Source organism: Diceros bicornis, chromosome 36, assembly GCF_020826845.1.
Source record: "Diceros bicornis minor isolate mBicDic1 chromosome 36, mDicBic1.mat.cur, whole genome shotgun sequence".
Taxonomy (NCBI): domain Eukaryota; kingdom Metazoa; phylum Chordata; class Mammalia; order Perissodactyla; family Rhinocerotidae; genus Diceros; species Diceros bicornis.
Window position 1 is genome coordinate 12,524,656 of NC_080775.1, and position 12,667 is coordinate 12,537,322.

Sequence of the window (12,667 nt, forward strand, 5' to 3'; positions counted from 1 at the left end):
CCCCTCTTCCACCCGTTTTGTACTGTGCTCTGCTGAGTCCCCTGCTCTTCCCTAGCCATTCACCACTTTCAGACAGGCCGTGTGCTTCCCTATCTTCGCTTATTCTTTTTCTCCACTGGGAATGCCCATCACAGTTTAACCAGCAGTCTCCTTAAATCTTAAACATCTCTTAGGGCTTGGCTTAGCTGTAGCTTTTCCGTGAAGTCTCTGAACCCTCCCAGGCACATTGGCCCACCTTCCTCTGTGCTCCCATCTTTCCTGAAACAGCATGGAACACAGTCTACAAATCCATTTTCCATTAGAGTTGGTGCTACATGGCAGAAGTGCAACTTTTTTTTTTTTTTTAATTTTTTTTTTTTGCTTGAGGAAGATTAGCCCTGAGCTAATATCTGTGCCAATCTTCCTCCGTTTTGTATGTGGGTCACAGCCACAGCATGGCTGACGAGTGGTGTAGGTCTGCGCCTGAGAACCGAACCCGGGCCGCCGACGTGGAGTGCATCAAACTTAACCACTACACCACCAGGCTGGCCCCTACTTGTGGAACTTGTGAAAAAATACACATGCTCAGGCTTTACCCGCAGAGATGTATTCAGTAGGTCTGGGTCTGAGTCCTAGAGAGTTTCTGATTCATGGGTGGGTTGAGATCTGGTGCCTAGATCAAGTTCCTCTGTGAAAGAGATTACTCTTACTCCTCTGTCTTTCCCTAATACCTAGAATCTGCTCAGTGTGAAGTAGGAGAACAGTAAACATGAAAAGAATATGCTTAGGCTAGAAAGGAGGGGGCTCAAATTGAAGCAAGTGTTGGTTGATAGGATGAAACTTTGATTCTGAAGCCTCTGGAGAGTGGGTTAAAGTTGATTGCCTTTAGGAGAGTGGTGGCGTCAAAGTGGTGTTTCAGGATTAATCCAGCAGAAGAATACAGCAGAAGTCCAGAGGAGAATGGAAGAGTTAGGTGGCTGCTGCAGTAATGTGGGCAGGGGGTAAAATGGTCCTGAACTGGGGAGTGAGACTAGAATGGAAGTGGACACAACTGACGTTGCGCAGGAAGATCAGCAGGGCTGGCAGCTGGTTGATTGTGAGTGGTGGGAAGAGGGAGGAGTCAAAGATGTCTCCAAAGCTGTGTTGGTGTGACGAAGCTGAAAGCCACTGTGCCTGTGGATGGGTCTTTGACGAGCATAATTCAGCTTTGGGGTTTGGCGAATGATGGAAAGACCTAGTTACTTGGGCTGCTCTGTTGACCTGACTGTGGTGATCTGGAACTTAGATGGAGTGAGGCAATGGTGGAAGGAGGGCTTTATGCATACCATCTAGGTCATTCTAGGTCTTTCTGGAATGTACAGGGGAAGATGAAGAAGAGGAGCTTCCTTCCTCTCTACTGGAGTGCTTCTCCAGTGTACTCAGTTCAGGGGGTTCACTTGCCTGACTACCACAGCCCCACCAGATCCACCAGGATCTTCAACCCGGAGAGCTGCTGTCCTGACCAGCCATCCCGGCAGATGTGGATTTACTAAGACTGTACATCAGTTGTGACCTTCTCCTTGTTCTCTTTACTCAACTGGTAAGCTAGACTTTACCAGAAAAGGCTGTTGCTAGTGAATAATGAGAAATAAACACAGGAAATGTAAGAGAATAAACAGAAAATGAGCGCCTGTTCCTGCTCCTGTAGCATTAGGCTTGTGGTGACTTCTTAGTGCCGCTTCTACTTCCTTGGTAGATGTCAGTGTCTTCATCTGGTGGGGTGGGGCTACCTCCCTGGACTCATAGCTGTGGTCACTACTGTCAAACCTGCCTCTCCTGGTCTCATGCTCTTTATTTCATTGTATTCCCTTTCCAGGGCAGACCAGAGAAGAAGGCTGCTTCCTTGCCCTTCCTCTTCAGAAAACTTTGCTCCCGCCGCAGTGGGCCTCCCGTGGACTTCTATATTTTTTAGTTCCTAGGGAACCAGCACTAAGGAGCCCCTAGTTCTCAATTCCTTAAGAGATCAAAGACTGACAGCTAGATCCTGTGAAGGATATTGAACCAAGGTTTTCACTTTCTCCCCTGCAACTTCTGCTTTCTGGACAATTCTGATTAGCTTTCTCATATTCTTTCAAGATGATAATTTGTAAAAGTCTAAGTACTATAGTTTTACAGGTCAGAGTAGCTTTTAAAATTATAGAAGCACAAGAAAAAGGTGTACTCTCGAACGGTAGGGTAAATTACTGCCCTCCGACCACACTGTCGGGGCCTCAGTGCTGCTCTGACTGCGCAGACCTGTAGCAGAATTCCAAATCCTTTCCCGCCGACGGGGCAGGCCCACGGGGTCCCTGCACTGTGTAGGGGAGAGTCAGTATTTCACTGCCCCATCTTTCATCTCATTCTTGTGTAGGGGGAAAACTTATAGCCCCACATCCCCCTCTTTCCTTGGAACAGTGGTTTACTGGTTGGGCTTTTTCCACAAATGATCATATTTCTATTAAAAATTAATATACACACCCCAAATGGGGGCATTGTATACACACAGATACCCTAAAATAACTATGGTTATTTTAGCTCATGTGCCCCTCAGTATTCTTAAAGGGGCTCATAAAGCTACCTGGCCACATTTTCAGTTTAGGAAGGATGTGAGCATCTATCCTTCACTTGCCATAATAGCAGGTCTTATGTAATCAACAGGAGGCTTATGCCCTTATTCCCTGTTAGTCTTCTTTGGTCTTCTAGAAGGTTTTGTTAAACTCAATTGTCTGTTGTTCTGGGACTGAGCTGAATTTCCTAATAAAAGAGTCAGAGGACTGTATGAAACTAAGGGGCTTATAAGGGGACAATTTCATCGTCTTTGTTCCTGAAGTAAAAACATGAACTTCCACATAGTATTGACTTATGGTGCCCTAGTATTTTATGTAGAAATTGCAGTAGCATCCCAGCTTCCAAAGAGTCTAGAATCTTGGAGACGTCAACCAAACCTCCATTAGTAATTTATTAGCTCTTGTCACTTCACCTCAACTCTGAAATGTAATGAAGCTGCAAAAGGAACCATAATTTTGTGGTGTCTGAGGCAGAAAAGACTGGGATTAATAAACAGTGCAGGGAAAGCCTGAGTCTCAGTGTGAATACAGACTCTAAGTGCAAAGGAAAGTGCCAAAACATTATTCTACCAAATTTCCAGCACCAAAGTAATTTTTAGTACATCCATCTTTCCTCAGAAGTAATTCTTACGTCTTCATAATGGAGAAGGATATAAAAGAGAAATAGAAATGAGCATCACCAAACAGTTGACTTAGGGGTCCTAATTATCTTGGTCTTAGTGGTCAGGGCTGTGAATCTAGATGACTCTGACTCATGCTCAGCCTTTCGTTTTGGGGAGATAAGGCATTTACAGCCTGGTCTCACTTGTCACTCTGTGCTTGATTTCTCTAGAGTAATCCACGACTTTGGAATGGGAGCCTGGCCCCTTCCCCACTTCCTGTGATCACGCCGGCAGCCGAGGTCTCTGTGGGGATGCCGATACACCACCAGAAAGCAGACTCTTCGGAGATGGACTCTGACTTGTCACCCAGCTGCGGGCTCAGCGACCTGAGCAGAGGGGGCAGTTTGGAGAGCCGAAGTAGCAGTTCGCGCTCCAGAAGTTTCACTTTGGTGAGTGATGGTTTTCTTTGATGCTTGTGTGTGTTTCCATTGGCTGATTTTGCCCCAACTCCCTCCCCTTTAAGGAATATCTTATAAAATCCTTTTGGGTTGACTAGCTTGCTGTTTTGGAATACTTGCTTTGTGAAGTGGCATTTCATTTTTAATCACCTTAAATTTTGCACAAATAACAGAGCATTACCCTCAGCAGTGAAGCGAGTCTCTCACTGTAGCCAATAACTTGGCTGCTCAGACGCAGAGAGGACCAAGCCCAAAGGTAACAGACCCAGGCAGGGACACTGCTGCCTGTCAGTTTAAATCAAAATCATAATGAAATATCACCTCATACCTGTTACAGTGGCTATTACAAAAAAACAAGAGATAACAAGTGTCGGTGAAGGTGTGGCGAAAAGAGAACCCTAGTACACCTCTTCCTTCCAGGGTAAAAACAAATTCACTTTAGCACAGATTTTTAACTCCTTTACAAATATAAATGCTTTTGTATCCCTTTCTCTCAGAATCCAGACCCTTCCATAGCATCAACAAGGTTTTCGAACTTTTACAAAAAGAGTCTTTAGTTAAAAGAGTGTAGACTCTCTACACTAACTCTAGAAGAGTCTAGAGTTAAAAGATGACCTTTTTGCCTTCTTTGCATTTCAGGATACCCATCTTTCAGGATTGAGACCTTTCTATTCACAGAGGGAAGGACAGGAGAGAATTAACTTTGGGCCTCCCTAATATGATCTATTGTTCATCTTAGTCCAACTGCTAATGGGAGCACGAATTTCCTTCAGATACACTGAGCCCTAAAATTAACCCCAATTACACTGAATATGAGAAAGATATATATGGTATAGAGGGCAGTTAATAGTAATGAAAGAATTTTATAGACTCCTAGTACTTGCATATTTTCTTTTTTTAAACCACCATGGTAGTATGTAATAAATAGTATTTGATTGAGTCACCAAAAGAAAAATATATTTCAGATTACTCTCTGAATATCGGAGAACCTACAAATCCTTAAGAATGGAGAATTTGGGACTAATTTTTTAATTAAAAAAACATTAAAAGACATGTTAAAAGAATATGTAGAAAAGATGTATAGATTAATACTCCAGTAACTTAGTGGAGTGTATTCTCCAAGGCATTGTTAGGAAGCAGTGCTGCTCTGATATAGAGGAGTATTTCTAAACTTGATCTGGCTAACCGGTACAGTCTAAAAGACGACCTTGTGCATGTGGTGATGGACTAAAATTGAGGTATTCATCAGATGAGGGTGTAGTGCATTAGGAGTCAGTGTATTTGAATTCTCTTCTTGCCTTTCACATTTGTTTTCTTGTTCAACTTGAGGCAAATCTCTTAACGTCCTTTGCACCATGGCCTCTATTGATAGAGAACTGAAATAAGACCTTCTCCGTCTCCTCCTGGGACAGACCATGATCCCAAGTATGACAAGTGCTTTGAATTTGGGGAAGGAAACTTGCTACTTTGTATCTCCATTCTGGTCATAGAGGGTCCATACTAACCAGTTAATGCCCGCTTTTACCAAATCCTCTGTGGTAGCTCAGGCTTATATGCTCCCAAGACAAATAGGACTTGATTGGTCTCTACAGACTTGTCCGTGGAGGGGTGGTTAATTGAGTGCCCTATACTCGTTTATGTGTGTGATTTATCCATTTGCTCATATATTGAAGCACTGTTCTAGAAGTTAAGGACACAGCAGTGAGCTGACGTTCTAGGATTGGGACCCATTATGACAGAACAGGTTGTTGCAGATTTGCTTCCCCAGGCAGCAGACTCTGAGATGGAGGTCAGGAGGTTAGAGTGAAGGAGCCTCATTAGGAGTGTTCCTGGGATCCACATCTGGAAGCAAGAGGAAGCAGGATTGGGCGGAGAGAGAAGTAGAGCTGTGACGTAGATCCAACGAAGGCCTTAGCTGCTCCTGAGGAAACTCTGGAGCTGGGACAGCCCTGAAGTTGTCCCACACTGGGTTGAGAGTGGAGCCTTATACCCACTCAGTGATCAGCCATTGGATGCAGGACGTCCCTGGAAGGAGGCCTGACCTTGAAGAGTCAGTTTCTTTCAGCTCAAGACAATCCCCAAAGAGGATGACAGCTGAGGGCCATCTTCCAGCAGCATTCCCAACAGGTGGGAGAATAGGTCCTTCATTCCCAGCGGGGGGTCTGGCTGGTCCATCACACTGACTACCATGAAGGTTTAGGAGAAAATGAAAAGAAGCCCCTTGGAGGGATCGAAGCCGCCAGAGTACCTGCAAGATATCTTAACTAGAAGAAGCAAGTTAATCCCTGAATCAAACAAATTCAGGGAATTTACAAGATACTGCCATGTAAAATACAACTTGTCGTGGAAAGTACTTATAGGCAGATGGGATAGGAAGGTCTGTCACCTGGCTATTTGGAGACTGTGCTGCATGGTGACTCTTTTTCAAGATGTCACACACAGGAATGCATCTTCAGAGACAACAGCTCTTGTATGAAGGAAGGCCTATTGAGTTTCAGCTCCAGAGTCACAAAGAGAAATGGCTTCTTATAAAACTTTTTAGCATGGATGTATTTTTTTGTAATATAAGATGTTAGAAATATCATTAGATTCAAGGATGGGAAAGACTATAAATCTCTTACATTTATAAATATCAGGAGGTCAAGGTGGGTGAAGCAAGAATGCATTATGCTTCTTAGCTGCCTGTGGTGGAGGATTTTTGAGCCTTCAGTATTGGCCTGCATAGGTTTTACAGTGGAGTTGAGTAGGGACCAGAAGGACAATCTCCAAGATATTTATAATTTTTCTTAAATGCAAAAAAAGATCCTTATGCATTTTTAAAGTTGCTTTCTTCTTTACTCATCAGTCAGTATCCTGAAAATCAGCTCAAAATAGTAGTAAACACAAGGGTATTGGAGACATGCCTGGGTTCAAATTCAAATTTCCCTCCTTTTGTAACCTAGGGAAAGTTATTTAATCACTTCCTTCATTAGTTATTTTCTTCATTAGTTAAAAAGGGAGGTGAGTGGGATAATAATTCTTTCTCAAGGGTTGTAAAGATGAAATGCCCAGCATCCAGTCAGTGCTTACGAATACCAGCTTCTCTTTTTCTCATGCCCTCTTAGCTTCCAGGCTGAGCACAATTCCGCTCCATCCTGCCACCATCATCTCATTTGGATCCATTCTTTCCCTTTTATACCTCTGTCTCTTCTCAGCAGTCTTCTGAATTTTTTTCTTTGACCACTAACGATGAGACGGTAAAAGGAAAACACTCCTTCCACCCAGTATCTCACAAATTTCTTAATTCTGCTAGTGTTACTGTGGGGCATCAGTTTGAATTTAAATTAAAGAATGCCTGTCCTCTACGTTTCCTTTCTGTCTGGTAAAATCTGAAAGTAATACTGTGATGTGTTTGATTCAGCTGTCTATCCATCGTTGTGTGGAGGACAGTAGTGGGAACAACATTACAGATTCAGCTTTTATGAAGCTTATATTTAATTTACATTCTTATGATATGTGTTTGATTGTGTAATTCTGCCACATACACCACCAGATATCTATTTGTCACTGTCTGATGGGGGACACATTCCAGTACCTTCTACTTAGACCTGTGACTGTTTTTAAGCATTTTCCTTATGGAAAACCATTGAGCCAACGTTAGTTGTCATCTGTTATTATTTCACGGTTGTCTGTTTTCCTTCGATGGAACTGGCACACGGAGAAAATCTGGCATTTAATTTTAAACGGCAACTAAAGTTGTCTAAACAACCGAGCAACATGTGGCTTTTACAAACCGCTATATTAGCAGCCGGGTCCCCTTGAATCAGTGAACTCTTGACAGTGTTACAAAATTGGTAGACTTTTTTTAAATTTGTTACCCTCATACTCTACTTTCGGGGACTCTCTATTTGGAGAGGAGCTATATGTTTTTATCCCAAGTCATCAGGTCTTTTTATGACCTGTCTCTTCAGAGTGAGAATCAACCATAGGAGTTTCTCCACTCCCTGCCCTTTAATCCTTGACCTCACAAAAGATTAGTCAGTAATCTTTTTAGGCCTCCAAATTGTATGGTATTAAATGCACCTCTTGGAGGGCTCTTTAAGAAAAAGATAACCTAGTTCCTATTTATAGAGGTATTTCTTTTAAGCAAAGGTTATTTTAAAAAGAAGATAAAACAGTAATACTTGATGTTAAACGAGAGTGTCCTAAAGTTTTTAAACGCTAGTTGCAGGTTGCCTGGATCTTTGCTCTTTAGAAACTTTTCTCCTGAGCCACTGCAAGTTAAAAATTAAAATAGCTCGTAAATAGGATTGTTACGGCTACCCAGATGGCCACCTTTACGACCAAGGCTGTTCTCAGAGGGCAAAGCCTTTAAAGTCTCTGTCACTCAAAAGGCTAGTTGTGTTTGTACACGTATTTTGTTTTTCTTGTAAGGAATTCTTCCCCTGAACATTTTCTAATGAAAAGTATGGCTAGAATGAGAACGAATTGCCCAAATCCTGAAGTACTTGACTAAGACGACATCTTCTGAATGTGTTTTTTCCTTTGAAATTTGAGAAGGACAGCTTTAATACAATCCAAGGCAGCATGTCCTGACAAAGTTGGTAGTGTGGTTCTGGAACTTACTACCTCGAGAGGTGATGTGGATTCAAAGTAAAATGTTCAAGAAGGATTTAGAGACATTCATAAATGATAGCTCTTTAAATCGACAAAGGAAGCTTTGGGTGGAAGGTCACCTCTATTCTTAGCCTCTAAGGCTAGTATCGCCAACACGTATCTCCTAAAGGACCCTGGGTGCCGTGGCCAGTATTCTTAGGTTCCTGTTCTGAATGTGGCCCTGAAGTCTGCTCTGCACGGTAGGCATCCTGGAGCTCCCTCTAGAAAAGAGTATGAGTTGGCTAGTTGAAAAGAGCGGGAAGCTCTTAATACCCATTGTTCTTAAGGAATTTAATAATACATGTGCTTCTCTGAGGGTGGATTAGAAACATCCCGAATCCCCAAACATACTTCCAATTCATTTTTATCTCTAACTTGGGCAAAAACAATGGTCTAAATTCAGTACTGAGTTTTCAGATATTTAATATTCAGTGAACTGTCTTGAAACCCTCCGTCTCCCTCAGCTGGCAAATGTCGTGGCCCTGAAGTCACAGAATGAGTCTGTGACCAGAGAGCAGTTGTCAGTTCCTGATGAGCCCGTCCTCCTCCAAAGCGTTTGATGTCGTTGGGCCCCACCCATTGGTCATGGAATGAGAAGGCAGTGGTGAAAGCCTCTTCGTGGCTGCGTTAGAGTGAAGTCTAAGTCGTAGACCGGAAATCTGGCCCACTGGTTGCTACATGTCTTCAAGGAGGGGAAACAGCACAGAGGAGTGGACAGGAGACGCACACCGATCAGTAGTATTCCCAGCCTCCTTTCAGTTCCTGCTCCCTACCCGGACAGAACCAAAAACTTCCTGGTCAAAACAGCTATTTTAAGACAAAGCTAAATAGCTTGTATAAAGTTCACTTCAGTAAACATTTCGGAAATGCCTACTACATCCAAGACTTGATAGGTGATGGAATAAAATGTGGTTTTAATCTTTTCAGGAACTCACAATTTTGTGGCAAGACAGCCATGAGAAGCTCTAGGACATGTGACACAGCTTATGAGGGGTCTAGGAGCATGTATGATGTCATGCACTTAAAGCCTTTCCATCTTAGTCAAGATCTCTTCATCATGTTGCCAGTTCAAAGGGGTTTACGGCAGCCCCACTGTAATCCTTCGAAGCCTTATTCCCCAGATCTGTAATCAAAACTGTACACATATCTCATCCCTCACTGGTTGCTTTGTATCTCTTTCCTGCCACAAGTACAGGTTTAAATTCGCCATAGTGAAAAATTACAACAGTGACTAGTTAGAAATAACCATAATTAAACCCTTATACTGAAACTGTGGGAAACGCATGTGCAGTTATGGTCTCTCTTATGAGGTTGCCAAAGTAAGCATGGCATTTAAAGCTATGTAAGGAACTACGAGGAGGCCGATTTTTGTTTTCTTCTCGCTGCCCCTATTCTGTTTCATCTTCAGGGGGTTCCCGCATCAATTTAGGATATTAAATCCAGAGAGCCTTACTCAAGTGTCAGGGAGATCATTTTGGTGTCTATAAAAAGAAAATGTGAACATTAGATCACAGTCTGCCAAAACCAATACCCTAGGCTACCTCCCTAGGAGACTGGTGGTTAAGAGATATTAGCTCATCTCAAGAAATTTTTTTAGGCATCATAATCTTTTTTTTTTCTTCCTGAGGAAGATTGGCCCTGAGCTAACATCTGTTGCCAATCTTCCTATTTGTTTTTTTTCTCCCCGAAGCACCAGTACATAGTTGTGTATCCTAGTTGTAGGACCTTCTAGTTCTTCTATGTGGTACGCTGCCTCGGCATGGCTTGATGATCGGTGAGTAGGTCCACACCCAGGATCCAAACCGGCGAACCCCGGGCCGCCGAAGTGGCAGAATGCACGAACTCAACCGCTACACCACTGGGCCAGCCCCATAATCTTTTCTATGATTTTTTTTTTTTTTTTGTCTAGAGTAGAGATATGTTCTGCTGGTTCTTTTTTCCTCCCTCACAAGGAGTTGCCACCATTGTCTTAGTCTGCAGTTAAACCAAATTTCTTTGTTTAAAAGAAAAAAAAAACAAAAGAAAAAAGCCTAAGACTGAATTAATTCAGCCGTTGTTTAGGTAGGGGTTATTTTAGTGTGAGTATTTTAAGCCTTCTCAACTTTTTTGTTCAACCAACCAAAGGTTTTTCTACCATTTCCCCCAGAACAAAACGCCTGCCCCAGATCTGTACTCCCGTAGGCATATCTAGGATTGTTGACTTTCATAACTGTTCATGGCATTCATTGTAAAAGGTTGTCATCCAGCTCATCTGGATGTTCCTCTTGGAGCTCCAGTGGGACTAGACGGACGTTGTTTCTGTCATCTTTGTGCAGGAGTGGATAGACATCAGCAAGACCAGGATTTGTCCTCCTCCTCGTGGGAGACTTGTACAGTGTACATTACAATTACTTCAGTAGATTTAGCATTTTGAATTTTCTGGATTGAATACCTTAGAAATTATTTCTTCACAATCATAATACACACATTAGGGTAGAAATGTATGTACTTTCGTGTTCTTGAAGCAAAATGGTATTTCCCTGTGAGACTTGGAGATATTACCTAAAGTCAACATGGTGGAGTAGAGTGGGTGAGGTGTGGTTTTCTAGATAGTTCTTTTAGCATCTGGAGATGCATAGACTTAAAGAGCTTCCTTTTACTTCACAGCTCCAATTGGTGCATTAAAAACACCATTTATAGAAAGGGCATTTTTCAAAACTTTTCTGCTGTCAGCCTACTACCACCTTCCAAATACTGGGCACAGAGTTAGGTTATCTCCAGTTCACCCCTGCCCAAGAAAGCTGCTGTTTCTGTTTATCCTCATTTCCCATCTTCTTAGTTCCTTAGGAACTAAGTTAGCAAATCCCACTTCCAGAAGCACCACCAGTCAAGCAAAGACCATCACTGTGAGGGCTCCGGCTTTCTTCCCTCCTCCACTTGGGCCACTAGGCCACTGCTTGTCGTTTCTTTGTTTTGTTTTGTTTTGTTTTGTTTTAATATATAACAATTTCATTGAGATGTAATTCACATACCATACAGTTTACCCATTTAAGGTATGCCATTCAATGATTTTTAGTAGATTCAGAGTTGTGCAGCCATCATTACAATCAAACTTAGAACATGTTCATCACACCAGAAGAAACCCTGTGCCCATCAGCAGTCACTGCCCGTTTCCTCCAGCTCCCTCTGCCCTGGGCATCCACTCCTGTGCTTCCGGGCTCTATAGATTTGCCTGTTCTTGCTGCCTTGTGTCTCATGCTCTACCTTTTCCCCAAGGCCCATGTCTTCCTCTTTAACATCCCTGTCTGGGAGAACCAGTGTGGGCATCTCCTGGGAACGGAAGGAGTAGACAGGAACTCTCTTGGACCAGGGCTGTGTGCCACTTTTCTGGCCCTGAATGCCCTGCTCTCCTGCCCTGGCACCAGGGTTTTGTCTGTTTCTGCCTTCTTTCTGCTCCCAGGGGCAAGCAGAGTCCAGGCTCATTTGGAGGGCAGCTTCATGATTGGGGAATTAGGTAACAGACTGAGCCACAGCATTCTGGCCCTGCCCCTTAGGTCAGGGCTCAAGGCCAGGCTGATCACAAAGAAGGCACTTGGTGGTACCTTCCAGTTACCCAGAGCATACTCCAGCCTCTAAGCCTGGAGAGAGACTTCGGACAGGTTGAGGATGCGGGAGTCTGTCTTCCAGGACCTGAGACTCTGATCGCTGACCAGCCTGGCTAAAATGGATTTTACTGAGGGAAAATCTGAGCTTGAGGACGTTCATCCTGGATAAGATGGACAAGACCTGTGCAGGCGTCCAAGCACAGATCCTGGATCAGCGTGTGATGAGAAAGGGAAATGAGTAGAACAAAACAAAAGCACGCATCGAGTGCGTTCTTGTCTTGGCCCCTCCACAGAATAGTTGTACGACCCTTGGAAAGTCATTTCGTTGCCTCTGAACCTAGTTTTCACATCTTCACATGAGGGAGCTGGACCCATTGATCTGTGTTGCGTCTTTCAGCCTGTGAGTCCTACAAGTTGTCACAGAACATAAAACAGTTGTGTAGGAGCTTCCCTTTCTAAGCTTATTTTCCAAATGGAATCTTATGTTGAGACTTCTTGCTTTGAGGTTGGATTAGATGTGTGGGGTTTATATACTCCATTCGTATTTTTGTCCCTCACGTAATGTGGGAAGTTGGCCGGTGTCTTAAGCTGAAAGTCTGTTACAGGCCAGTTGTCCATTTAATTCTACTGTCTATCCAACCTAAGAGAAATTATTAAACCTAACTAAAGCAGATTATCTAAAACACTTGTGAATAACCCTATAGAAACAATGAATTGGGAAAGTCACAGTATGAGGAAGAGGATGGAGAGCCTTAATTTATTTTCCTAGAGTTTTTATTCAACAGATAGTTGTGGTTAAGACTTTATTTTGGTTATGGTTGTTA

At 43.0% G+C, this 12,667-nt stretch overlaps 1 protein-coding gene across 3 annotated transcripts in view; it reads left to right on the forward strand.

The window, feature by feature from the left end:
* Positions 1 to 12,667, forward strand: part of PROSER2 (proline and serine rich 2) — a 43,648-nt gene that overhangs the window by 16,967 nt on the left and 14,014 nt on the right. For all 3 annotated transcript variants that reach the window (XM_058532415.1, XM_058532414.1, XM_058532413.1), the window contains exon 2: positions 3,397 to 3,615. In XM_058532415.1, the coding sequence (XP_058388398.1) occupies positions 3,478 to 3,615 (138 nt within the window). In that variant the 5' untranslated portion in view covers positions 3,397 to 3,477. The remainder of the gene's footprint in view (positions 1 to 3,396; positions 3,616 to 12,667) is intronic.